This window comes from Hippocampus bargibanti, linkage group LG13 (assembly GCF_051943395.1).
Source record: "Hippocampus bargibanti isolate YZ-2025 linkage group LG13, ASM5194339v1, whole genome shotgun sequence".
NCBI lineage: Eukaryota > Metazoa > Chordata > Actinopteri > Syngnathiformes > Syngnathidae > Hippocampus > Hippocampus bargibanti.
The window spans coordinates 16361536-16389461 of record NC_142746.1 but is presented as its reverse complement, the minus strand read 5'-3'; the positions used below and the strand labels follow the sequence as shown (position 1 = coordinate 16389461).

Here is a 27926-nt window from a genome sequence, read left to right as displayed (position 1 = left end):
ACCCTCGGATGACACCGGTATTTAGTACTTCACTGACAATCGTCTTTGGCATGGACACTAGACATTTTTTTACTATAATTATTTTCTTACTCAGTGGATGTGTTTTTACAAGTAGGTAATGGTCCCTGACAGTTGCCCCTTACGTTCAGTACGTGTACCACCATGTCAATAAAACATAATTTTAAAGCGAAATGTGGCGTAAGCTGTGTGGCTGTCCAATAGAAATTACCTGAGAGGTGTATTCGCTGTGTATTTCCAGATACCCTACACCCAACATTTCTCTATATTTTCACAGATTTCACCCTGCCGTCTCTATTAGAGGTGTTCCTCAGCCGAGAGGTAAAGCCCGCACCTCTTCGAGCAGGACAGAAGCCCGGGACAGATGAACAGGAAACCGGAAAGAGGCCACGTGTTGGCAGTGGCTCCTGGAAATCAAGGAGGTCACGGAGGACAGCCCAGAAATACTCCATAAAAGATGCTCGCCGCTCCCAAGTTTCTACCTCAGATTCAGAAGCCAATGCCGAAGACAAGTCAGGCCCAAGTGGAACAAGAAACAGAAAATCGCATGGCTCTACCGTCCGTGTACAACATCTACATCATCGTTTGGAAGCCACGCAGTTAACAGACACAGCAACCACCACCACTGAAAGCATGAGTGTGCCATACCCCCATCCCAGAATCTCTGGATCTCACGCAATGGATACCGAAACTCTGACAGACCCAGCGGCAATGTTAATATTCAATCGCATGGAGAACTCACCCTTTGACCTCTGCTATGTGTTACTGTCATTGCTGGAAAAAGTGTGTAAATTTGATATGACCATCAATCACAATCCCGGTTTGGCAGTCAGTGTTGTCCCGACTCTCACTGAGATTCTGACTGAATTTGGAGATTGTTGTGGTCCTGGAGGCGGTGGTGGAGCAGGCGCTGAGGAGCTTGCCGGGGGCTGGAGAGAAGAGCCGATTGCACTGGTCCAAAGGATGCTTCTGCGCACCATTTTGCACCTGATGTCAGTAGATGTCAATCAAAGTGAAACCCTTCCCGATAGCCTAAGACGGAGCCTCACTGACCTGTTACGGGCCACTCTGAAAATCCAAAGCTGCCTAGACAGACAGACAAATCCATTTGCTCCTCGACCAAAAAAGACCTTACAAGAAGTCCAAGAAGATTTTTCTTTTTCTCGCTTTCGCCACAGAGCGCTACTGCTGCCTGAACTTCTCGAAGGAGTATTGCAAGTCCTTCTGGGTTGCCTCCAGGCCTCAACGCCCAACCCCTTCTTCTTTAGTCAAGCACTAGACCTCATCCATGAATTTGTCCAACACCGTGGTCTGGAACTTTTTGAAACAACTGTACTGCGTCTGGAGGAACTGGCCAGGGATTCAGAAGTAGGAGGCGAGGCTTCAGAAAGGCTACGGGGTTTAATTGGCGGGGTCTTCAAGATCATAAGTGCAGTCAAGAAAGCAAAGTCAGAACAGCTGCATCAGTCCGTGTGTGCTCGACGTCGTCATCGACGCTGTGAATATTCCCACTTTCTTCATCATCACAGAGATCTCTCTGGGTTGCCTGTCTCAGCTTTTAAAATGGCTGCTAGGCTTAACCCATTTGACGAGGGTGGCGAAGGGAAGGAAGGAACGGAGGATGGTGCGGTGCGTTATCCGGAACGCTGCTGCTGCCTCGCCGCCTGTGCTCACCAATGTCTGCGCCTCCTGCAGCGCTTGTCACCCAGTGGCCCAGCCGTACTGCAGGTACTCGCTGGGGTGCAGGCTGTTGGAATCTGCTGTTGTATGGACCCCCGTTCAGTGATTCGGCCACTCTTGGGCGCTTTCCAAGCACCGGGTTTACGTAGTTATCAGTCTCAAGTTCTTAGTGTTCTTGCCAGGCTAATTCTCGACCAGCTTGGTGGAGGACAGCCTTCGGAGAGAGCAAAGCTTGCTTCGTGTAACATTTGCACTTTGGACCATAGTCAGTTGCCAGGTCTTGAGGAGACGCTACAACATGGGGAACTTTCAACTATATCTACCACCCTGTGCTACCGCTCCCAAGGGATTCTGCCAAGTGGGGGCGGAGCAGAGGACATGTTATGGAAGTGGGATGCCCTTGAGGCTTACCAAGAGTTAGTGTTTGGAGACGTCTGGCACCTGAGCCAGCATGTAGCTGGTCATGTGTGCCACTTGACACTGCGTGGAAATGCGGTGGTGCAGTGGCAGCTCTACACACACATCTTCAGCCCTGTGCTACAGCGAGGAGTCGAGCTAGTCCACCATGCCCAGCAGCTTGGGGTTTCGACAGTTTGCACTCAAGTCTGCAGCTATCACACACGGTGCCTGCCTATAGAGGTTCTTCTCGTGTATCTGCAAGCATTACCTGCCCTTGTCAAATCCAGGTAAGATATCAGTGGCATTTTTTTTGCCTCTGTACATAATATTGTCAATACTTCTTTGAGCTATTCGGTGCTTAAAGTCTTTTCCTAAAGTTGTGTGACTCCTAAAGAATTGTTTATCTGAAATATGTCAGTAATCTATTTTAAGACTTTGAAGGATGAAAATAATGCTTTTATCATTGGTTTGGAAAAGTGTAATGAAATTCTATTTTCTTCTTCTTGTTATTACATGATCATTGAATTTAACACATCATCATTAGATCGCTCCAACCTTGTCATTGCTAATTGATGCTGATCAATAATTTAGCAAAGCTTTGTGATGAGCAAGTGACGTGGGATACTGTTGTTGGCTTATGTGACAAGGATACAGCACTGGAGCATCCACGGAGGCTGTCTTTCTACACTTGCATAACATTGAGTTACAATTTCACTGTTTATTAGATGTTTCTGCTAAAAGTTCTGCGTTGGTACATCATATGCCATATATTCATAAAATTGTCACTCAAAAGTAGCTATAGAACGGAGTCTGTTTGAAAACGTTTTTATTTTCTGGATGTTGGACTGAAGGTATATCTTCATCGTATCAAATAATAAACTACAGACCCAATTTTGTGCAGATTAAGCACAATATAATCGTGTAAATCGCATAGCATCTTTACCGAATGTTGCTGGAAACCTCTGGAAAACACATTTTTAGAGTCCATTGTCTCACAACATTTTGAAAATGGCATTTGTCATTTCCCCGCAGAAAATGATACATGTGAACCGGTCTTGAAAAGTCAAACAAACATCCCATCATGTTGACGTTTTTTTGCAGATGAGAATGTTTTGTGATCTGTAAAATGCAGTGTCACACTTGTTTTCTTTTTATTATTTTTTTTTTTTCATGATTCAATTCTGACAAATATTTCCATCACAGGGTTATCAGAGACCTTTTCATCAGCTGCAATGGCCTCAACCAGATGACAGAACTGGTACATCTTGATCAGACCTGTCCTTTAGCTCTGAAGGTATTTGAGACCCTGATAACCAGTTTTGCACACCAACAAGTTGAAAGCGTGTTCCAGGAGTTGGAAATCGCTGTTGCAGAAGAGAAACCGACAGTTTCAAACTTAGCTGAGGATCTGGGTCCTAGAGGATCTGGAGAGGGTCCTCAGAGCCTCAGCAAGTTCTATGAAGTGCTAAAGGAGGCATATCCGCACCACAAAGGTCGTAGCGGGCAGGGCCGTGGAGCAAGCCGTAGCCAAGCTGAGACACACCTCCATGTCATTAATCTCTTCCTCTGTGTTGCCTTTCTGTGTGTAAGCAAAGAGCCTGACTCTGACCGGGACTCTGCAAATGATTCTGAAGACACTTCAGGTTATGACAGTACAGCTAGTGAGCCTCTAGGCGGGCGTTTGGTGTACCTGTCTCCAGACAGTGTGACACTACCCTCCAAAGAACAGATCAGACGGGCAGCCGACGTTTGGTCAGTGTGTCGTCGTGTCTACCAGGCCGACCCTTTGTTCCAGAGGCAGTTCTTTAGACTAGGAGGGTTAGATGTTTGTTTGCGTCTCATGAGCATGGTTATTCAGAAGCTTTCCTATAAAACCAAAGATGGCAAAGCAAAGAAGAAGAAAGAACTCAAGGCCAAAAGTAGCCCAGAGTCCACTGTCCCTGTCAGACCGCTTGGAGTAGATGAGCAAGGTCAAGATTCAATTCAGAGCTCTCCAGCCGAGGGGAAAACCAGAGATCCAACCAAGAGGCAGGAGGAAGAGTGGCAGTTACAAAGCATTCGCCTTCTTGAGGCTTTGTTGGCTATTTGTCTAAACAGTGCCACTTCAGCCCTGCAGAGGACGGACTCTGAGCTCTCTTTTCAGGTATAAATCCCCTCTTCAGCTATTAAATGCAAAATACAAATATTCAGGTGTTCAGAGTGTCTCAAGTAAGTTTACATGTTTTCTTAGCAGCTTCAGTCAGTGGGAGACACACTGTTGGAAGTGAGAGACCAGCTCTCTTGCTCAGGGGTGGTAAATTCAGAGCTCGCCGTGCCACTCTTTGATTCTCTGCTGAGAGTGGCTTTGGCCGATGTGTCATCCCCTCCCGATCCCCCTGAGGAGAAGCCAGACAGGGTGAGTCCTGCCTTTGGAGATGCTGTAAGTGACACTATGCTTTTTATCATCCTATAAACTAATGCTGTCCTATATAGTATTAAAGTTAGACCACTAATAAAAATAACAGTCACATTTGTTTCCACTGATCAGGTTTTATTTCTTCTCAACAAAAAGTCGCCCGTTAGTGGGGCTTTTAAAATGCTTGAGTGACTCAGCCAACACAGCAAAGTTCATGTTTTTTATATAATCGATTTAACCTCATTCTGAAGCACGTAGTTCATTCTCACTGAGTCATACAGTGTGTGGCGTTCACATGATCCCTTTGAATATGTTCTGTCAAGCTTAAAGGTTCTTGCTACACCCCTGAGACAAATGCTTGTTGTTCTAGGATGTTGTCACATGGATTCACACAGCATCTTGTCCTCTTTTTAACAGGGAATGAATTATGCTTAATCGTCAGCCTCTTTGATGAATCAGTTAATGCTTAAGACTTGTTTACTTGAGTGTGCACGGTGTGTGTGTGTGTGTGTGTGTGTGTGTGTGTGTGTGTGTGTGTGTGTGTGTGTGTGTGTGTGTGTGTGTGTGTGTGTGTGTGTGTGTGTGTGTGTGTGTGTGTGTGTGTGTGTGTGTGTGTGTGTGTGTGTGTGTGTGTGTCCGCCCACCTACATGCTCTTGATGACGAGTTATATGAAACGAGGAACTTGGTTCCCTGAGTGCTGCGCAAGTCAGATGATAATCATTGTATTTATACTGCAGTATATGGCCTTTTTTTCCGAATCAGTTTGATTCGTTTGAATGGTTAGCATTTTATTCACCTGTGCTGTATTGCGAGTGATGTACATGAAAATATATTCACCATTTTTTCTCTCTCGTTTTCTCTCCACATCTCCCTTCCCCTTGCATCTCTTCCCCCTATTTTTTCCTCTTGCGGTATTTCTATCAGAAGTTCCAAGTGTCGGCAGAGGGGGCAGCCCCAGCAGGCGATCTATCAGAGGAGGTGGACGGTGTTCAGAGCTGCAGAGCCAAGACCACTGGGGAGGAGGAGGAGGAGGAAGGCTACGACGCAGACAGCGAAAGCAACCCTGAGGACATGGCCAACCAGGAAGAGGGTAGGACCACACTGAGCCGCACCGATCCTTTAAAGAATCGTCAACACATCATTATCAGAATCATTTGTTGACCTGGGTAAACATCACTGCTAATTTTTATTTTTTTTTTTTTAAACAGCCACCACACTGCCACTGAAGTCACATAAGGCTCTAACTATAAATCATCTATATTTATCTTCTGTTTGTCATAAACATCAACAGATATAGTCTTGATTAATTGAATAAAATGTGTGTTTTTTTCCTCAACCCATAAATACCTTTATTTTTAACTCTGGGAAACCAAAATGTGTAGAAAAATCCTCCTAGTAAAATGTTTTGAAGTAGTTTTCCCAGTCATGACAAATCTCTTACCATTTTAACTGTTATTCTTAAAATAGTCAAATGTGTTTTTGAATGTCATGTAGTGAATAACAACATGCGGCACTAAAATGATATTTGGCAATACCACCTTCTGCATACTTGTATGACTTTGCAGAATTATTCCTTTGCACGTGTTTTTTTTCCTTAACCCCTAGCTATCGCATACATAACCCCTGCATTTCTGCTTTGGTCTTGAAGGTTTAAGACACAGCCTAATTAGACACATTCTCTCCTTCACCTCCTCAGAATACAATCATTGTTTTGTGTTTTACAACTGCAGGCTACTCAGCGCATTGTGCCGCATGAGCTGGATCTTGTGATTTGTTAAATCACCATTAAACATCTACTTCCTGGAAAACATTCCCAACCTTGAATCCAAAATATTGACCTCATTTTAGACCACTGGGTTTAAAAATCCATTCTCCTGGAGATCTTTGTTTCTTAATACAATCCTATTGTCTTAGTTCATGAGAATTTTGTCTAAATGAGAAATACACTAGAACGAGGAAGCTGCATGTTTGTGGGCACGGTGTCTGACTGTGGAATGTAATGTATTGTGGTAATTTCCGTCAAAGGGAACTACTCTGAATGACTTTTCCTTGTTTGTACACTGCCATTTTCCTTTTTTTTTCGGGGCACAAGTGGCTAAACCCACAAATTTTGTTTTCTTCTTTTATCAGATCAACCTACATGTGATATGCTTGTTTTGTTTTTTTCATATACCATGATCAATTTCCCCCAGATTCTAAATGAGATTAGTTGGACAGTTGGCATTTAACCTACCCCTACTTTTTTAACTCATTCACTGCCATTCCCGAATTTATTCGGGATTTGAACCTATGACGTAGAGCGCCATTCCTGAATTTCTGGGGTTTTGTTTTTTCTTGTTTTGGGTGCCGATAAACCGCTGGCCATGGCCTCTGGGAATGTTTTTTTTCTCTTTGACAAGGGGGCAACATTTCCCTTTTTTCCATGTTAGCGCTTTGTTTCAGCTGTTGTTAAAGCTCTATATAAATCAATATGTATGTATTGTATTTTGTACCCCCATTTCAAGCTCATGTAACTCCAGGTCCATATAATTTAGAAATTAACTCTTTTTTTCTGATGAACGAGGAGAGGAAAGTTTTTTTTTTATGCTTCATTGAATGTTTATGTTGTCCTAAAACGTAATATTCTGTGGGTTCTGGAATTTGAGTAACAAAATCTTGGCACTGGAGTGGACACATTTTTTTCATATGTCTGGCAGTGAATGAGTTAACTGTGTTCAGCTTTTAATATCTGAAAAGAAACAAGACGATTATGAAAATTTATATTTGCATCTGAGTTCAAGCTTGAACCAGATCCCGATTTGGTTGTGTAAGTTTGTAAGACAATTGTCTTACAAACTTACACAACCAAATCGAGTAGTATAAACTTCAGGGGATTTACATTACTCAATTAAAAAAAGAGTTTTGACAAGGCACGTGAGAGACTGCTGGGCTGCTCTCATTAAAGCAAAATCAGATTCCCAAGCTGCATTTTATCAGCAGTCATCCCATGGTTTGTGACACTGTTTAAGCAGCCACTTGGGGTTGTTTAACCATTGCATCAGTCAGCAGGGGGTTTAAGATGTGTCCATGTCTCCTTTTCTCCTCAGTGTCTCTCTGATTTAGTGTTGCGTTTCATTGGCTGTTCCCTCAGGATTGAAGGTGGAGTCTGTGCAATGTGAATTTGTGACAGTTGCAGACGGCCCGGGGCGTGGCATGCTGCTTTTCCCAGAGATCTGTACAATCCAGTTGCAACTCCTGGCCACTGGCTCTCCCGACCTAGATGTCGTGAGTCATGTTTTTCACAGCCTACTCAGCACAGTTCGCGCCAACCACCGCAATGCCGCTCTACTCTATGACCAGGTCAGATGAACTTTTCCCTGTTTATTTCATCCACCAAAATGCAACTGTAGTAGTTTTGCTCCACTACTGGACTCCTAAATATGACTGATGTTTTGCTCTATTCACAGGGAGGAGTCAAAACCATCCTGTCTGGTTTTTATAATATCCTGAGCAAAGCCGACCGTTCCTTTAAAGGTTCGTTGTAGAATATAATTTGTTCACATTTTATTGATGCAAAAAAACGCTTTGGATTTCTTGGATCAATTTGGCAGCTACAGTATATATAGATTTATAGGAATTGTGATATTTAGAGGTATTGCCAGGGTCTATACCTCTTGTGAATGAAATAGTGTAAATGTGTGTAATCTTCTTAATTCGTTTACACTCAGACTGCCAGACTGTCATCGTGGAGCTGCTGGTTGCCATGGTGAGCCAACGAATCACAGCAGAGGAACTGGCTTTATTGATCCGTCTCTTTTTGGACAAGACTCCACCTACTGTAAGCAGTAAACACTCTATGTCACATGTACTGGTCAGTTGCTAATCGTGATGGGCAAGGTGAAGCCTCATGAACCAATGAGTCATTGAAATGTCTCAAAATGGTTCATTATAATAATAATAATACATTTCATTTATAAGCGCTTTTCAAAACTCAAGGTCACTTTACTGTCACAGGATAAAGTTTTTCTCTGGGTGAGCAGTGGCAGCCATACGCGCCAGCGTTCACTCAACCCGGAATAACTCAAATAGATAGAAAGCTAGCTAGCTAGCATTGAACAATACTAAGACGCCTGCTCACAATGAGTGATGTGAAACAAGGAACTGATGTATAGTCCCGTCCAGAAACCTGTTCAAAAACCGAAACAGCACTTCTCATTATAATCAATGTAAAAAATGTTAATCCATTCCAAGCCTTGAAAACAACATTACTCAATGTTTCATTCATATTAGCTCTTTAAGGACCCCTGCCGCACAGTGAATAGTATTGCAGTTTGTGTTCGAGATGAAAGTTTACAATGTCGCTTCACTCCAAATTCTGACCGTGTATTGATGTACTACTGAAGTAATCCTAAGCATGTGTACACACTACAGTGCAACAAAACTGGATGGCTGAATCTCAACAATTTACCTGAGGACACCCAAACTAACTGTCAGAATCAGAATCAGAATACCTTTATTCGTCCCACAATGGGGAAATTTGCAGTCCACAGCAGCAATGAAAAGGGATGGGGTTGGGGTAGGATGAAAGGATAGAAAACACGATATTCTAAGCATAACAAAATAAAAATGTCAACTGTGTACTGTGCAAATGTAAATGTGCAAAACCATTCCATAAGAGAAAAAAAACTGTACATAGTGCAGAATCAAGAGATGCATTTGATATATTGCAACAACCCATATTTACAAGTGTCCAGTTTTGTTTTTTTTTCACATGTGATCATTGAGAATTGTGAAGCCTGACAGCAGTCGGTAGGAACGAGCGGCGGTACCTCTCCTTCTTGCAGCGCGGGTGTAATAGTCTCTGGCTAAAGGAGCTACCCAGTGCTGTCAGTGTGGGCAGGAGGGGGTGGGAGGGGCTGTCCATCATAGCTTTTAGTTTAGCTAGCGTCCGTCTGTGTGACTCAACTGGGATTTGCATTGCATCGGCACCAGATTGGCTTTTGTTTTAAAATTATCAGCGAATGCATGCCCTCGTTAGACACGCACAAACCCAAACAAGATGTCAGTTTTCACCGTTCTCGTGACAATAACGTCACTTACACTGGCTTGTGTCCCCTTGTAGCTACAGAACAAGCAATTATATTAACTTAATAAAGATGAAGATACTCATTAAAAGGCTCCCAAACACAAAATGGTCATCGGAACAGCGCCATTCAAAAGCAAAACTATACTCACCATTTGAAGACAATGCTCTGATCTTACCGTGAAATGGGCATCTCTTTCCTTACATTTCATCACAAACAGAAATTCAAAGTGCTTTAAGATGCTTTATCTTACGGTCACAGTATATATAGCGCAAGCATAAACACAACAAGAAATATTGTGCTTATACACTGCAAAATTCAAGATGTATTTTGTGATTTTTTTAGGTGACTGTTTTTAACTTTTTGTATTCACTTCTCAGTTCTTGAAATACATCAACACATTTTTGCTTATCTGGGTCCTTCCGGTTCCTCATACAATTAACACCTAAGTGTGTAGAACAGATGTGCTGTTACAAATTAGCACCACCATTATATCCTATGAGGCAGGAGACATATTTTATAAATAGTCTCCGAGAACCACATTTCCAAAAGAATATGATTGAAATACAGTGACCCCCCTGTATAAGCTGCAAAGCCGCAGTTGTCACATAAATGTGTGTGATTGTTTTTATGCTTCGGTATAAAATTGAAGGTCAATACCATTTTCCCATTTTAGTTAATTCTGACACATAATCCTAGTCGTACTGTTAATTTGCTTTTACACATTTGATCATTTTATCTGACTCTTGGTTTGAGGTGAAAAGGCATACATATATATACCTGTACTCCAAGGCAATAAAATGGAAGTGGCTATATCCCTCATTCCATATTCATTTTATTGATTCGCAGGAGATTTTACTGAAGGGCATCTTACAAATTGTTGAAGCAAATGTGAACATTGAGCCCCTTCACCTGCTGGACTTTCCAATAATCCTTGGAGTCTCAACACCCGGAGGATTGTCTCCTTGCTCCAGACCAAATGGAAGTGCTGGAGGGAAAAATGTCGGTCTGCTCTGGAAGGGCAAACTGTCTCCTGGTCGCAGGGAGGGAGACGGCGAGTTCAGACCAAGTCACCTACGTTCTTCTCCCTGGCACACTGCTCCGATCCACTTGCCCCTAGTGGGGCAGAACTGCTGGCCTCATATGGCTAGTGGCTTCAGCGCCTCCATGTGGCTGAGGGTGGTGGAGCAAGAGGAACGTGCAGGAAACACCGACAAGGGTGTGTACATATCATTTTGTCAATGTCATTGATATGCAGTTTGTACATTTCTGTGTTTTTTTTCTCTTTTCCCAGAAAGGAAGACCTCTCCTCCTGCTGAAACTCACCATGGTTCACCTCAAGCTAGAAAAAGAGTCGTGGAAAAAGGCCTCATTCATATTCTATCCATGGGCTCGAAAGCGCTCATGCTTCAAGTGTGGGCGGACTTTTTTACTGGCACACTCACATTCAGGTGAGTTTTCTAATACGCCAGAGTTTCTATAAAACACATTGGAGTACTTTGTCAAAGTTTAGATTTTTGTACACTGCTCCCACAGGGTTTGTATTGACCCAAATGACGAGATAAAAGCAGGGCTACTGGCGCAGGCAGACTCTGTTGAGGGTCTTCTCCAACCCGGCCAATGGCAGCACCTTGGCCTCACTTACACGCAGCAGCCTGAAGGCAAGAAGAGCATCCATGGCCGTGTGGTTGTTTGGGTGTGTGGCATCATGTGAGTGCAAATATGTTTCAGTAACCAATATAACGATTTGTCAATAAACAAAAAGATAAACCTCGACTCTCCTTTCTTTTTCAGGAAATGTGAAGTTTTTTTGGACTACACCTTACCCCGAAAATCCAGTTTATCGTCTGACAGCAATAAAACTTTCTGCATGTTGGGCCACTGTATCCCATCCTGTGACGAGGCGACGAAACAGCATTTCAAATGGAGCATGGGAACAGTACTCCTCTTTAATGGTAGGACTTTTGTTTATGGATTCTGCTCATTGTATTAACTGATGGCACTTTCATGTTCATGCCACTGATGTAAGCAGCGGCGGGCCATGGATTTCATCTAGGCCTTCAGTAGTGCTACGTCTCAGTCATAACACGATTCAGACCATTAGAGGGTACCATTAGCCAGGAAATAACTAAACCAACCTTACTTAATGATGTCCGTCCTTTCTTGAAAAGTCCATCTTGAAAATGGCTTTCACAGTAAATCTGCAACCAAATCCATTTCTTCTCCTAATTCTGCCATTGTGCTATTAAATCAACACAGTATATTTCCTTATGCAGCTCACTACCGAGAAAGTGTGCTAGGTCTGGCCAGTATGCACTTATCACCAGTGGGTAGTGATACTATGATTGGTTAGTGACTAGCCAATCATGTGACCAGCCAATCATAGTTTGTGAAAACGCTGACGTCGACCAACGCCTCCAAGAAGGCCCTGGTATCAATTTTAGGTTGCCAACTCGAAATCTGATTGTTTAAAGCAGCAGTTAGCGCGCATTATCGGCACCCAAGCAAGAAAAGACAAAACCAGAACAAATTCGGGAATGTCACTCTATGTCATATTTTCAATTCCCGAATAAATTCGTGAATGGCAGTGAGTGAGTTAAAGGAAAACCTACATCACTTTTTTGTTTCCTGACATCAGAAAAACGTTTTATAGCATGTAAAATACCCAAAACACGCAGTATGATATTTTTAGTCTAATGCAAAACACCAATAAAAATGACTTAGTGTCCAAAATCTGCAAACAAATGAACCCGGAAGTAACCAGTTTCAGAAGGTCCCGCCCCCTTGTTCGTGGTGTCACCCCAAGACGTCTTGCCTTGCTCGAGAATCAAAACAATGGCTTCAGATTCGGACAATATGCTTTCTTGTTACTCATCCAGTTATGAATACGATTCAAATAGTTCTGAAGAGGAAAGCATACATGTTTGCAATCGATTAAATAATTTATTCCGTGCCATTTTGAGGTATCTGGGGGCGGGAAATGTAGCACTAAAAAGAGGCAGAAAATGGCGACAAAGCTCCGTGTAAGGAATTAATCAGCCCGTTTCCACAGGCTGATTAATTCTTTACTTTGTCGCCTTCTTCTGCCTCTTTTTGGTGCAACACGAAGTTTTCAGACCAAACAAGTACAGCAAAATGCATTGACGTGATGGAAGGACTGCTACAATGTCCTTTTTTCGGTCAGGGGCGTTCCTTCAGGGACGTGAGGACTCGTCACCAACTCAAAAACAAGATTTCCGGAATATTCAGCGCGAGTCTTAAAACGTAAAATATAGCTATATGCGGTGGAATTTTTGTAAAATATGCTCAGTAGAAGTCATTTGAAGCAATTTTACAAATTATGGACACAACTTGTCCGGAGATGTCGGTTGTCCTTGAAGGTGTAATGTTGTCTGATATCTGTCAGTCATCAAGAGATTTTTGGAGAAGGCACACCGCTAAAATCAAACACTGAATGAAACAACCAACTGCACCAAATTTCTCAAAAATCGTTTATACTGTGATGTAAAAGAAAAAAAGAATACAATTTGGCTGTAGAACTTTTTTTTGATGATACTAAAGCAGCGTATTCTACCGGAGACAAATTCCTTGTGTTTTCTACACACTGAGCCAATAAATATGATTCTGATTCTTCAGTTTTAGATTTGTGCCTCACCGATAATTTTATTCCTCGTTTTTTCCAGGGGCCAGGGTGGGGTCCGAAGAGGCCTTCTTCCTGTACAGCAGTGGGCCCGACCTCACCTCAATCATGCCTTGCAATTATGGCAGACCTACAGGGTCATTCTCCAAGTTTGTCACTCAAGAAGCGCTGAGGTGTGACAGAGTACGCGAACTTCTGATGAAAAGCAAGGATGTGGACACAACAGCTTTAGTTGTAAGTCTTGATGGACACCCTTTGTGACGAGTAACACGCAAAGCAACTTGACTCTCATTTATTGTTCACGTTGATGGTCTGCGTGGATTGTGCCCTGTCATTTACCCATCATTACTGACACACTGCAGAAAGCCGCTCTTCCTCAACGGAAAGTGATCTTGTTGTAAAACCTCAGCTATTTCAGTGACCATGAAAGTGGCTCCCTTGTAGTAATTGCTAATCGATTTGGAGGTTAATAGCTTTGGTGAATGAAAAATGGAAAACAACTGAAGCCACAGTGGAATCATTTAGGGGAAAAATGGCATTGTTTCTTCCAAAAATAACACTGTATCAATCATGAGGGTTTGCTGGGCTCAGTCTACTTATGACTCAACCAAATAGGTCAAATTAAGGCCGAATTGTTGTGAATCTGTTTTATCGCAGGAGAGCCTGGCAGTTGTGTATGCACCCAGCAGTCCTAGGGTCTATACAATCTACGAGCCTGTAATTAGATTGAAGGGGCAAACCAAGACCGTGGTTACCCAGCGGCCGTTCAGCTCCAGAGAGGTACAAAGTGTTTCCTTAGATGCCGCCGCTCTCAAGGCTCTGCTTCCCACTGAAACCCAAGGCCTGCAGAGTGTCCTGCATAAGATCGGAGGGACGGGAAATGTTGTCTTCCTGTTTGCACAGGTGAGTGAAGTTTTTAAAAAAAGATGTGCCAGTCAGATCTTTTGACACACATTGTCGTGCATCAGTCAAGTATAGAATGAATTTTGATGCGTCTGAACTTTTGATTGGTGGTAAACACGCAGTGTATGCAATACAACAGCTCCTTTATACACGAAGGAATGTGCTAAAGACCATGATGGAACACCATAGTTGTAAACTGTTAAATGTGTGAGTGTAATTACTTGTAACATGTAATTTTGACCTAACATGCAAATTGTGTTTTATCTCCGGTGTGGAAAGTAAAAAAATAAAATAAATAACTCTTAACTCATTCACTGCCATTTGCCGATCAAGCGCTGGCCAGACATCTGGCAATATTTTTACCTTGCACAAGGGGGCAGCATTTCCCTAGTTTTCCATGGAAGCACTTTGTTCCCACTTCAGCTGTTGTTAAAGAGCTATATGAGCCAATATTTACATTTCAAGCTCATATAACTCCATACCCATATAATTTCTCTCTCATCTCATCTCATTTTCCGTACCGCTTATTCCTCATTAGGGTCGCGGGGGTTGCTGGAGCCTATCTCAGCTGTCTTCGGGCACGAGGCGGGGGACACCCTGAATTGGTTGCCAGCCAATCGCAGGGCACACAAAGACATACAACAGTCACTCTCACACTCACACCTAGGGACAATTTGGAGTGGTCAATCTGCCTGCCATGCATGTTTTTGGAGTGTGGGAGGAAACCGGAGGACCCGGAGAAAACCCACGTGGGTCCGGGGAGAACATGCAAACTCCACACAGGGAGGCCGGACCGGGACGCGAACCGGCGACCTCTGCACTGTGAAGCCGGTGTGCTAACCACTCGGCTACCGGGCCGCCTACCCATATAATTTAGGAATTAAATATTTATTTCCGATCAAAGAAGAGAGTCAAAGGTTTCTTACACTGCATTGAATGTTTATGCAGTCCTAAAACTCAATATTTGGTGGGTCCTGGAATTCAAGTGACAATGACAAAAAACCCTGGCACTGGAGTGAACAATTTTTTCCACATATCTGGCAGTGAATGAGTTACAGATGACATTTTTTTATGACAAAAATTGTGATTCATTGTGATGATTCAGAAGAATTCTGACGATTGATTGGACTCTTTTTTTTCCTTAGACGGTGGAATTGAGTGACTGTGAGATGACCCAGGCTTTGGCCTTGCAGATACTCTTGTCTCTGTCCAAATTCAACCGGCATCGCATCCATGAAATGGTCTATTACCATGGCTACTCTATGATACACCAAGTGCTCATCAAGTCCAAATGTATCGTTGGATATCATATGCTGAAAGTGAGTATCCGATCTTTGCTGTGAAACAATACGTCTCTCAGGGCTAGTTTCTGATTACCTTATAGTTATCAAAGACTTTGCCGTCACATAACACTGTGATTGCATTTGGTTTACTGATTATACACTGACAATTGGATTAAGGGATCTTTATTTCACTTAAACTGTCCAGTTGTTTTACCCCACATCCTCCCTGATTAAAACATGAAAGCGGGAAGCGTTCCAGAAATACTGTACAATGTAATCTGACAGCCACTTTTTGTCTTGTGTAGACTCTGTTGGATGGGTGTTGCAGCAGACCAATATTAACACTGGCGGATGATGGTCAGTTCCGTTTGGACCCAGAGTCCATTGCTGTGGTGCAGGACATCAGGCTGCTCTCGGACATTCTGTTGGACTGGAAAATCTGGTCGAAAGCAGAGGTAAATGTTTGTATAAATGCTTGACCTTTAATTCAGTATATATGAGTTGTAGCACAAAAAGGTGGTACTGAAATTATTATTATTAACTCTAATTTTAATTATAATTTTTAATTCACTGCAATTCATTAATGTATTTGGGATTGAAAATATGACTTGGAGCGCCATTCCCAAATTTGTTTTGGTTTTTCTGGCTGGGAGTTCCGATTACGCGCTGGTCAGACCTCTGGCAATGTTTTTCCCTCCCATGAGGGGGCAGCATTTGACTTTTGTACAGCATTTCAAGATCAGATAACTCCAGACCCATATAACTTAGGAATTAACTATTTTCTGTTGAAAGAAGAGAATCCAAGCTTTCTTACACTGCATTGGATCTTTATGTAGTCCTAAAACTCAACATTCTGTAGGTCCTGGAATTTGAGTGAAAATGACAAAACCCCTGGCACTGGAGTGGACACATTTTTGCATGTCTGACAGTGAATAAGTTAATAAGGTTTTCCTTTGGAGGCTACCTGTTGACACAGGGGACCATTTCCGTGACCCCTGTTCTATGCCCAGGCTTCCCACCAGGCATTGTTTTTCTGCTTAATACCATGTTGAAAGCAGGCACAGCATTTTTAGAGATTGCTCCAACACATACATGAAAGTTTTTTTTTTTCCTCCCTGTTTAGTGTGGTGTGTGGGAGACACTTCTGGCTGCTTTGGAGATCCTGATCAGGGTGCACCATCCTTACCAGGTGTTAAATATCCGTCAGTTCCTAAAAGCTGAAGTGGTGGACCGCTTCCTGCTCACCTGTCAAGTGTTACAGGTGTGTTTAAAGCAAAAAGTGCTCGTCGAAGTGTCGTTAATTATACCTGGCAATAACTAGCGATGGTATTTGTCTTCAGGAGCATCGGGATGAGCACCTGACTGCCATCCCGCAGGAAGTCTGTTTGTCGTTCGTCAAAATAATCCAGGAAGTGTTAGGGTCACCACCTGATCTCGACTTGTTAAGACTTATCTATAATTTCCTGCTGGCAGTTCATCCACCCACTAACACCTACGTCTGCCACACTCCATCCAGCTTCTATTTCTCACTGCACATAGGTAAAGCTTCAGCACGGGAAATCAACAATATATGTGATGCGTATATGTTTTGATGAAATGAGCTCTTTTCATATAATTTCTCAGATGGGAAGCTGTATCACGACAAAGTACAGTCTATTATGTACCTACGAAACTCCAACAGTGGAGGGAAGTCGGCAAGCAGTTCAGTAGTGTCACTTTCCCCGACTGTCTTTACCGATGCTCCCCATGAAAGTAAGCTTTTCTTATTAGCACCACACTAAAGACAATGCTGTTAAAACACTCCAGTGGGTTGTTGGAACACCATGCAGCAGTTTGTAGGAATTAAGTCGTTAGGAGCCTTGCAGTGTGACAAATCTGTGTGTCTTATTTTTTTTCTCTGCAACAGAACCCGAATATGTAGGGGTTTTGTTTTTTTTTTCATGCTTGGGTGTCGATAAAGCATTGGCCATGTTTTTTCTTTTCCACAAGGCCGCACCATTTCCATTTTCCCATGTTAGCACTTTGTTCCAGCTTCAGCTGTTGTTAAAGCTCTATATAAACCAATAAGTATTACATGGTATTTTGTACAGACGCCGTCATTTCAAGCTCATATAACTCCAGAACCATGTAATTTAGGAATTAACTCTTTTTCTGATGAAAAAAGAGAGTCTAAGGTTTCTAATGCTATATTGAAAGTTTACATAGTCCTAAAACTCAATATTCTGTGGGTCCTAAAATTCGAGTGACAATGACAAAAACCCAGGCACTGGAGTGGACACGTTTTTGCATGCCTGGCAGTGAATGGGTCATCCATATTCTTTCTTCTTCCGGGAAATTTGATGTAACTGCTCTTTGCAACTTTAGGGTAACAAAAAAAAAGATTTTAATTTATTACTGTTAATTTCCTAGCATAAGCCCAAACTTTTCCCCCTTCAGGTTTCAACACAGTCGGATTTTGTTTATTTTCAGATTTTCCATGTCACATGCTTCACAATATTCTGTATTTATCGCTTTTTTTTAGCATACCAAAATTGTGTTTGCTGTTGGAGAATTTTTCAATTAGGTCCAAGTGCTGTTCATTTTAAAATCAAATACACGCACATCACCATCTGCAAAGCCAATGCTTATGATAAAAATGCACATGCACAGGGAGGATTACAAAATACTCATCATGTTGTCATCTCCCCTTCAGGCCATCTCCATGGTCCATCGCCTGAGCAAGTGGGCGATGATCAATCCTTACGCCCACCCAGCTTTGCATCATCACCTTACTCGTCCCCTTTGTTGACACCCCGCCACACACACAGTGGCTTGAATGCTGCTGCTGATATTGATCGGGTGTCACTCACCACCCAGCAGGCTCTGGGTAGCACTGAAACGCTCAAAAAGGGAGTAGGTGATGAGCAGCTCCTGAGCAGCTGTGAGTCCGCCAAGACAATATGCGACTCGCGGGACATTGGCAATGAAGGAGCTCGGCGCACCCCGTCAATCAGTGTGGAGGAAGAGCGAGATGAGGCTGCGGAGTTGGACAGCCTAGCAGAAGGTAGTGTGGGTGTAGCAGAGTCTGAGGACAGGTTTGATGGGGCCAGTGATGAGGCGCCACGACGCCCTGATAGCCTAAAGGGTATCCAGTCTTTCCAGAGGAGCCACAGCAACCTTGCAAGTCTGGGATTGGCTTTCCCAGCTCCAAATGGCTCTTTGGCAATCAGCCGCTGGCCCAGTACAAATGATCGAAGCTCTGTACCCGAAGACTGGGAAAGTTACACCTACTCTCCTGGCTATGAGAGAGCACATAGCAAAACTGATTCCAATGACCGGTATGTAGAACAAAGCAGATTAGTTTTATTATTTCATCTCTTAAACACACATGTGAAAGAATCAGACGGTGTTTGTGTGCATTGCAGGTCCAGTACAGAGGACTGCCTCGTGCTCATCTGCTGCGGCTTGTATGACCTTCTGAGGGGCGTCCTACTACTGCTACCAGACCTCATGCTTGAGGAGGTAATGGACAAAGTGATCCAGCCCGAGGCCCTTATCGTCCTGGTCAACCATTCCTCGCCCCTCATCCAGCAAGGCGTTATGAAGGTTGGCCCTGTTTTTCCTACATATTATTTGCTAGATCACAGTCAGTTCCGACTTTAGGTTTGATTCATTTATCGCAGACTCCTAAAGGTATTTTCTTTTACTAGCTGCTGGATGCATACTTTGGCAGAGCCAATAAGGAGCAGAAGGAAAAATTCCTCAAGAATCACGGTTTCTCCTTGCTGGCCAACCAGCTGTATATCCATCAGGGCAGCCAGGGCCTAATCGAGTGCTTCCTTGAGATGCTTTTCGGACGGTCCGTGGGCCTGGAGGAAGAGTATGTTGATCTAAATATCTGATTTATTCATGTCCTGACATGACAAACCACCTGCTGTTTAAAGTAATGCTTTTTTTACTTGAATAATTGTCTAGTCTGGATCTAGAAGAACTGGAAACAATCTCACCTTTCACAAAGCGTTGCATCATCCCAGTCTTGGGTTTGATTGAGAACTCCCTGTGTGAAAATTCCTTGGTCCACAACATCCTCTGCATGCTCCTGCAGCTCCTCAACGCCTGCCCCAAGTTGGCAGACATTCTGCTCGATCACGGGCTGCTCTACGTGCTCTTTAACACACTCTCCACCCTCAATGGCATGGAGACCTGGTATGCGACTTAAAATCCAATCTTTACTTAGTAGGCATTGTTTTTGTCTGCAAAGTATGAGCCATGATTTGAATCATTAGTTTTCGCTCCATTTCACATATTTGATATTTGTCTTGCAGCATCCCCCTGAATGATTACAAGCTCCTCGTGTGCGACATTCAGCAGCTGTTAGTAGCTGTAACGATCCACTCCTGCAGCTCTTCAGGGTCTCAGTACTTCCGCATCATTGAAGACCTGATTACCTTGCTCGGTTACATGCAGACCAGCAAGATGCGGCGAACACAGGGTATGAAATGGATTTTTAAAATGCAAAGCACATGCGTAATTCATCAGTTTGCCGTGTATATTCCACACCGCATCTGCTACATAACAACAAGCAGCTCATTATTTACCACTACAGAGTGGACCATCAGTCCTCCATTTGTAGTGGTTTTCATTTCAACCATCCATCCATTATCCGAAACGCTTTATCATGAGGAGAGTCTCAGGTGTGCTGGAAGCTATCCCAGCTGACTCTGTGCAGTAAACGGGGCACACCTTCGACTGGTTGCCAGCCAATCGCAGTAGTTTTTATTTCTTCATAATTACTGTATTTTCCCATGTATAAGGCGCACCAAAAAGCCATGATTTTCTTCAAAAAAATCACCCTGTGCCTTATACGCAGGTGCACCTTATAAACCGGAAAATACAATACTATATTCCACTTCTTCCCCCCTTCCTCAATGTTCTGTAAGTGATTAACCAATCGAAGACTCCTGAGGCTTTTTGGAAACAATGCTCTATTTATGTTGACCTGATATTTTCCGGACTATAAAATGCACCGGATTATAAAGTGCACCTTCAATGAATGACATACAGTATTTTTAAACTTTTCTATATAGTGTCCTTGAGAGTTTTGAAAGGCACTTAGAAATAAAATTTATCGTTATTAATATTATTATTATTATTATTATCATTATTATCATCATTATTATCATTTTTATTATTATTATATAAGATGCACCGGATTAATCGAGTCAGAATCAGAAAGCCTTTAATAGTCCCTCAGTTGTATTTATTATTAATTTTAATGTATTGATTCATTTATTATTATTATTTTTTATTATTATTATTATTATTATTATTATTATTATGAATGAATGACAATTGAAGGCTTTTAGATGCACCTTTTCGTGCGGAAAATACGGTAATTGTTGCTCACATTGTCATCTATATGTCACAGTGCATATTTTTTTCTGCTTACTTTGTTTCTAGAGATGGCAGTTGCCTTGCAGTTCCGTGTCCTTCAATCAGCCATCGAGTTCATAAAGACGACAGCCAATCAGGCACCTCAAAAGCTGAGCAGCTCCCACAATGCGCCGACTTCTCCACATCATACCATTTATCAGAAACGAAAGAGCATTGCAGGTGAGTGTGTCAGATTGCTGCCACAGTAGAAATGTGGCAACTTCACGGCCATTTTCATTGGGTTTTGTTTTTCCTCCATATTTAGTCCCGACCGACCATACATGTTGTTTTTTTTTACATATCTCAACACTTTTCTTCAATCCTCTCCTCATCCCAATGTGAAGGTTCCATTGCCTTGAAAGACTCCATTATCCCTCGCATACCCAGGCAGCACTACTGCTCCTACGGCCAGATCCCCTTGCCCTCTCCCTTCAGCTTCCTGTCCCAGGACTCACCCCTCCCCTCCCCAACTGGGGCTCCATCCTACATGCTCCACTGTGATGCAGGTAGCTGGGACTCCGGTCCACAGCAGAGAACATGGTCCTAGACTTGGGACATGTTTCCAAATGTTGCAGTGAGCTCAATCTCTTTTCTCTGCAACTCACTTGGGGGTTTTAATCTGCCCAATACTCGCCACTTGCTACTGGTGCTTTGTTTTTTGTGTGCATGTTGATAATAATTGAATGCTTAACTAGATCACTGTTGAGCATTCCCGTGACGGTATTTTGATCACTGAATCTTCATGCTTTTCTGTATGTGCAGTGATTTCTGATTACGTTTTTTTTCCGCACCCTAATGAAACACTTGTGCATGTATTTCAGAAGTCTCGAGATTTGCGTTTTCTCATTCTACATGCTTATGTTATACTTACAGGCCGACGACGCTTTTCTCTAGCCCAGACAGACTCTTTGCTGATGAGGATGCGCTCGGTGGCCAGTGACGAGCTCAATCAAATGATGCAGAGGCGGATGAGCCAAGAGAACCCCATTCGTGCAAGTGAAACGGAGTTTGTGCAGCGGCTGCAGAGGCTTGTGGTCCTTGCTGTCAACAGACTCATTTATCACGGTAGTATGAAACATAATTTTTGGGGGGGATGCATGCTCTTCTTCAAGGTTGATTGATCTGCTTCAATGGTGATGTTATATTTTCAAGTGCTGGAAAGAGCTTCAATTTTGGCTGAAGGTCTTATGTTTATTTAATTAGTGACTAATGTTGATACTTTTTTCAACTTTTTTCTTTGCCTCAAAAGGAAAACATAACACATTTGACTAAATGTGCTTTTGATGACATAGAAGGGGGATTTATGAAATTTGCTGCATTAAAAAATTGATTTTAGTTCACGACAAACTTTTAGTTCACAATTTTCTTTTAGTTCACGATTTTAGTTCACAATTTTCTTTTAGTTCACGATTTTAGTTCACAATTTTAGTTCACGATTTTAGTTCATGATTTTAGTTCACGACAAACTCTTTTTATTTTTATTTTTAAGGTCTTCACATCATTTTGAAGATTTACAATTTTTTCATTCCCACAGTTTTTGGATGTTGTAAAAGTGCTTTGCTTGCTTAGATTCCGCAATAATTGAACTTTTTGCCTAATCTTCTTGCTTTTTTATTTGTTTTTTTCTTCGTTTTAGATGTCAGTCAGGATTTGTTTGACCTGCTGAACATTCCCGACTCCCCAGACCAACAGCCTTTCACACCAGAACTGGGAGATCATTCCCACGAAGAAAGCAGCTCGACATCTACACCACACTCACCTATTCCCTTCACACTGCCACCTGCCAGCAAAAAGAGTTTGCAGAAAGACATTCTCAAACTCATGATGGATGGGATCAAAATCAGCCTGGTAAGCTTTAAAACACATTCTCTGTGATTATCTTTTTATTATGGCATGTGGATGAGCCTTTATTAGTCTCACAGTGGAGGAATGTTCATTTCACAGCAGCAAGTGATGAAAGTAAGAGGAAAGGAAAGGAAGAAGTAGAAAAAAAAAACAAAATACAGGAGCTGCTGTCAAGGCAGCCACTCTCACGGCGCCATCTTGGACTTCTTTGTCAGATTGTAAAATAATAATAATAATAATAATAATAATAATACATTTCATTTATAAGAGCCTTTCAAAACTCTCAAGGTCACTTTACAGTCACAGGATAGGTTTTTCTGTGGGTGAGCAGCGGCAGCCTCACGTGCGAGCCTTCACTCAACCCGGAATAACTGAAATAGATAGAAAGCTAGCTAGCTAGCTAGCTAGCTAATATATAGTTAGCTAGCTAGCTAGCCAGCTAGCTAGCTAGATATAGCCAAGTAGCTAGCTAGCTAAATATAGCCAACTAGCTAGATAGATAGCAAATAGATAGCTATCTAGGTAGCCAGCTCGATAGCCAGTTAGATAGCTATCTGGATAGCTATATACAAAGAAGTGAAGAGATGAAACTTTTCACGCACCGCCGTTACTTCAGAGCAATGACCAGGGTGGGTGGGACAAATATTTTTGGGCCACTTCGCTGCTGGAAATTGAAAATCTCTGAATCTAATGTGGATTTTATTATTCAACGCGTAACACAGCAAGCACTACAAAGATGTTGAAATCAAAGAAAATATTGAACGTTTTATATCAGATTAATTGTGATTGCTGCATGTGGATCCTCAGGGCAGTACTGGTCGAGGAGGAGCGCCACATCAGCAATGGAGAAGGATCCTATGGTCGTGTCGGGACACCTTCCGGATTCAAATCGGTCGCCTGTTGGTGCATACACTGAGTCCTGCTCGTCCCCTGTCTGACAGAAAGGAAGCATTGGAATTTGTTTTTGACCCAAGGCATTTGGACATCCTAAAGGAAAGCCTCAGCCCTGGTCTAGAGGTATTGTTACCTTGATTTTCGTTATCAACTGTCCTACACGAGACCAAAATTAGCTACTCTATTCTGTACCTTGTAATGTTTGATAAGAAATTGGATTTGCCTTTATTAGTCTCACAATGGAGAAATTTACATTTCACAGCAGCAAAGTGATGAAAGATAAGATAAGAGTATGAATAGCATTGCTGACTTATATCAGTCAACAGCAACCAGCTTGTGGCAACCACGCACCGTATGTGACTCATATGCAAATTAATTTGACTTTCATAGCACGGACCCAAGTTGTCACTGTACCTTTATGAAATCATGCACGACCATAAGGACAGCCTCACTAAAGATGAGCAGAATTCCGTGAACGTATTCATGACCTCGCTCAAGCTTTGTGGTCACCGCTGTATCCCACCTAACGCTCCACACAAGCAGGATCTCCTCAAGGCCATTAAAGAGGTAAGCCTATGGGCAACAGTCATCGTTTTAATAAACATGTCAAAAATGCAAGAGTGACTTATTCATAATCACCGGCAATCAGGAAAAATCCAAGTATGAAGCAGAGGAGAATACAAGCAAAGTAGCGTGGGAAAAGAAAATGACCAACACTCAAAAGAAGTGAGTCGAGCACAACTAAAATATTTCAATAATACTGCAGTGACTCATCCAATTTTCTAGTCACATATGTCATTGTCTTTCCCTTGCAGTCTTATCCAGCGGCTAGATGGAAAGTCCAAAGACATTTCGAAGATTGCGGCTGACATCACGCAAAATGTCTCTTTGCGACAAGGCATGGAAAGAAAGAAAGTCATTCAGCACATTCGAGGACTCTACAAGACAGACCTGAGTGCCAGTCGGCACTGGCAGGAGCTTGTGCAGCAACTCACGCATGACCGGTGGGCACAGAAGTACAATCGCTGACTGGAAATTTGTGCTATTCATTTGTAGAAAAAAAAGGTTAAAAAAAATCCCTCTCAAGGCGCCAGCGAAATTTTGCCATTGTGATTCAGTAACCAGTTACACCCGGAAATAGGCAAAGCATGCATTTGATCACCCAAACTACAAGTTTTCCCCTTCACCGTTCACCTTTGCTGTTCTTTTGGACATACAGTGAGACCTCAACTTACAAACTTAATTGGTTCCCAGACAGAGTCTGTAAGGCGAAAAGTGTGTATCTAAAAAAAAATTCCCATAGGAAACCATTAAAATGGGAATAATCCGTTCCCGGGTTTCCATAAAATATACTTTTCAACTAAATAAGCCATAAAACTACACACAACATACCTTATTCTATGTATAATAAATGTGCTATTGTATTGTAATGAAAGAAATACAAGATACAAGAATATAAAACAAGAAATACACTGCATTGTATCATAAAGTCACTTTATTTACATTTGTGATGGTCATTGATGTCTTGATGGAATGGCGTTGCAGGTCAAAGGGAATTGCTGTTTGGAAAGAGAGGCACATTACATGAGGACTGTAATTAAAGAAATAAACTGTGCTGTAAAATAAAGTTTTATTTACCTTTTTAATGGTCGTTGATGGCTTATGGAAGGAGAGTCACCTTCCATAAGGACTGTTGGTAACTTAACCTCTGGTGCTGTTTGGTTGTGTGCTTCCGCCGAAGATCACTCCACCAGCCGTGGTGGGTGTGTATTATGAAAACAGTGCTTATTATAAGGTTTAATTTTCAGAAATTTGACGTTTGTAAGACGAAAAGTTTGTAAGTTAAGGTGTTTGTAAGTTGAGGTCTCACTGTACCTTGCATTTTGACTATCATTCTTTTTTTTGTTGTTGTCTGTTCCAGTGCGGTTTGGTATGACCAGTCATCCTACCCCACATCCTGGCAGTTGGACCCAACCGAAGGCCCAAACCGTGAGCGGCGACGGCTGCAAAGATGCTACCTCACCATCCCAAACAAATACTTGCTCAAAGACAGACGTAAGCCCGAAGGTGAAAACCACCTGTTGAAGTTCTTTTAAGGTTTTCGGGAATCTCGTTGTGACCCATTTTCCTGGTTTAGACGCAGTGAAGCCACCATTGTCATTTCTCTTTGAGGATAACACGCACTCGTCTTTCTCCTCCACTGTGAAAGACAAAGCCACGAGTGAATCCATCAGGTACAATCTGCTTTCCTTCCACTGATCTTCATAAAAGGATGATCTAAGGACAATTATGTACTGTATGTAATTAAGATATTTTGCTTAATGACATTGCATAGTACAGCTACCTTATGTCGAGTCAATACAGTTACAGTCCATATATAATCTACATTTTATACTTTATTTTTATACTTTGCACTATATACAGTTTTTAGTGAAGCTTTTTTGTGCAGTTGAACATTTCAGTCTCCTGACATTTTCTTTTGTGCATAGAATACTTTGTTTTATCTTTTGACAGCCCCCCTCACCTCTTTAAATTTTACTGCTATAGATTGTAAATTTCTCTATTGTGGGACTATTAAAGGCTTTATTCAAATGCTGTGTTTTATTTATTCGTTTGTTCGTTTGTTTATTTTTGTTTATATATATTGGATTTACCTTTATTAGTCTCGCAGAAGAGAAATGTACATTTCAGAGCAGCAAAGTTATGAAAGGAAGAGGAAAGGAAAGAAAGAAGTAGAAAAACAAAATGCAATTATTTACACAATACAATTTGTTTATTTTTACTCTCAGGTTTACCAGGCGCTGCATGAGTGTGGCCCCTTCTAGAGAGACCGCCGGGGAACTGCTTCTAGGTAAGACACAGTGTTTAGAGATAACAGCTCACTGAAGAATGCATGTGGTCTCTGCTCACACTCGGGAGGTTTAGTCATCGTTACACATTCTCCTTTTGCAACTTACTGGCCTTGTGCTGCCTCACAGGAAAGTCCGGAATGTACTTTGTCGAGGACAATGCTGCGGATGCTCATGACGGCCAGGTAAGGCTGTGCGCAGCAGCCATCTATTGGTTATGACAGATGGCATTTGAAATGTGTCTATAAAGAGTCGTGTTAGGAGTTGAAATTGAAAAGTAACACGGACGACAGTCGAAGGTATTTACTTTGCTGTTCCGCAGTCTTGTCAGTCACCTTTTGGTGATATTTTACCTACACTATGTTCATATTGCATTGTGGTCTCTGCTGGTATTAACTTATTCACTGCCAGACGTGCAAAAATGTGTCCATTCCAGTGTCAGGGTTTTTGTCATTTTCACTCAAATTCCAGGACCTACAGAATATTGAGTTTTAGGACTACATGAACATTCAATGCACCGTTAGAAACCTAAGACTCTCTTCTTTCATCAGGAAAAAAAAAGTTCATTCCCAAGTTGTATGGGTCTGGAATAATATGAGGTGCAAATGGGGGCGGCTGCACAAAAGGCAAAAGCTGCCTCCTCGTGGGAGGAAAAAACATTGCCAGAGGTCTGACCAGCGCTTTATCGGCACCCCCTACAAGAAAAAACAAAACCCGAACAAATGGCGCTCCACGTTATATTTTCAATTCCCGAATACATTCTGGAATGGCGGTGAATGAGTTACAATCACCAATTCCCGAGCCGCCATTTTACCATGGGGGAGGGATTTTACATAGAATTGTGTTTTTTTTTTTCCGTTACGCTGCTGTGGAATTGAACTCTGAAATAAGTCAGAAGTACTGTAGTGTTGGAATTCAGAGATAGTTATGTTAGGGGGAGAAAAATACTACCAAAAAAGTTATTCAGGAAGTAACTTTCTCAACGATGTTGAATAGAGCCTTCACGGTGAGACAGAGGCGCCATCTTTCTCTTGGACCTACGAGGAGATCAAAGAGGTGCACAAGCGATGGTGGCAGCTGAGAGACAACGCTGTGGAGATATTCCTCACCAACGGTCGAACGCTTCTCTTAGCTTTTGATAACAACAAGGTAATAGCCAGTTGATCTGTAACATTCCCTTATGGCATAAAATATCCCGATAAATGAGATGATATTATCCTTCCGTTAATTTTCTGTCGCACTTGTCAACAGGCAATTTTAGGGCACATCTAAACAAGCAGCCATTTACGTTGATGTTCACGCATTTGCGAAATATAGTTAAAAAGTCCGTGTTTATGTAACCTGTTGCCGCTCTCAATGATTTTAGAGGGGCTCGGAATTCTTATTCCATGCTCAACTTCTAAAAAGAGCAAAACTGCAAAACCACCACTAATATCAGTTGTGCAAGTATGAGGCCAAGGCCTCATACTTGTCAAGTTCTAACTTGACTATCGGACTACAGTGAGACCTCAACTTACGAACTTAATTGGTTCCCAGACAGAGTG

The 27926-nt window shown here is 42.2% G+C and overlaps 1 protein-coding gene across 4 annotated transcripts in view; it reads left to right on the top strand.

Annotated features, from left to right (window-relative positions):
• Positions 1 to 27926, top strand: part of lyst (lysosomal trafficking regulator) — a 51855-nt gene that overhangs the window by 13561 nt on the left and 10368 nt on the right. The window contains exons 5-40 of one of the 4 annotated variants that reach the window (XM_089011382.1): positions 296 to 2384; positions 3301 to 4240; positions 4331 to 4492; positions 5418 to 5583; positions 7624 to 7832; positions 7940 to 8006; positions 8201 to 8310; positions 10406 to 10775; positions 10851 to 11007; positions 11093 to 11266; positions 11351 to 11511; positions 13240 to 13430; positions 13854 to 14099; positions 15245 to 15418; positions 15688 to 15837; positions 16506 to 16643; positions 16723 to 16921; positions 17006 to 17134; positions 18075 to 18699; positions 18787 to 18967; positions 19072 to 19241; positions 19337 to 19567; positions 19687 to 19853; positions 20822 to 20974; positions 21139 to 21300; positions 21668 to 21859; positions 22431 to 22642; positions 23447 to 23656; positions 23924 to 24100; positions 24183 to 24259; positions 24349 to 24537; positions 25455 to 25600; positions 25671 to 25767; positions 26323 to 26384; positions 26512 to 26567; positions 27379 to 27531. In XM_089011382.1, the coding sequence (XP_088867508.1) occupies positions 296 to 2384; positions 3301 to 4240; positions 4331 to 4492; positions 5418 to 5583; positions 7624 to 7832; positions 7940 to 8006; positions 8201 to 8310; positions 10406 to 10775; positions 10851 to 11007; positions 11093 to 11266; positions 11351 to 11511; positions 13240 to 13430; positions 13854 to 14099; positions 15245 to 15418; positions 15688 to 15837; positions 16506 to 16643; positions 16723 to 16921; positions 17006 to 17134; positions 18075 to 18699; positions 18787 to 18967; positions 19072 to 19241; positions 19337 to 19567; positions 19687 to 19853; positions 20822 to 20974; positions 21139 to 21300; positions 21668 to 21859; positions 22431 to 22642; positions 23447 to 23656; positions 23924 to 24100; positions 24183 to 24259; positions 24349 to 24537; positions 25455 to 25600; positions 25671 to 25767; positions 26323 to 26384; positions 26512 to 26567; positions 27379 to 27531 (9092 nt within the window). Of the gene's footprint in view, positions 1 to 295; positions 2385 to 3300; positions 4241 to 4327; positions 4517 to 5417; positions 5584 to 7623; positions 7833 to 7939; positions 8007 to 8200; positions 8311 to 10405; positions 10776 to 10850; positions 11008 to 11092; positions 11267 to 11350; positions 11512 to 13239; positions 13431 to 13853; positions 14100 to 15244; positions 15419 to 15687; positions 15838 to 16505; positions 16644 to 16722; positions 16922 to 17005; positions 17135 to 18074; positions 18700 to 18786; positions 18968 to 19071; positions 19242 to 19336; positions 19568 to 19686; positions 19854 to 20821; positions 20975 to 21138; positions 21301 to 21667; positions 21860 to 22430; positions 22643 to 23446; positions 23657 to 23923; positions 24101 to 24182; positions 24260 to 24348; positions 24538 to 25454; positions 25601 to 25670; positions 25768 to 26322; positions 26385 to 26511; positions 26568 to 27378; positions 27532 to 27926 lie in introns of all 4 variants that reach the window. The other 3 variants (XM_089011381.1, XM_089011380.1, XM_089011383.1) reach the window with 3 other exon arrangements.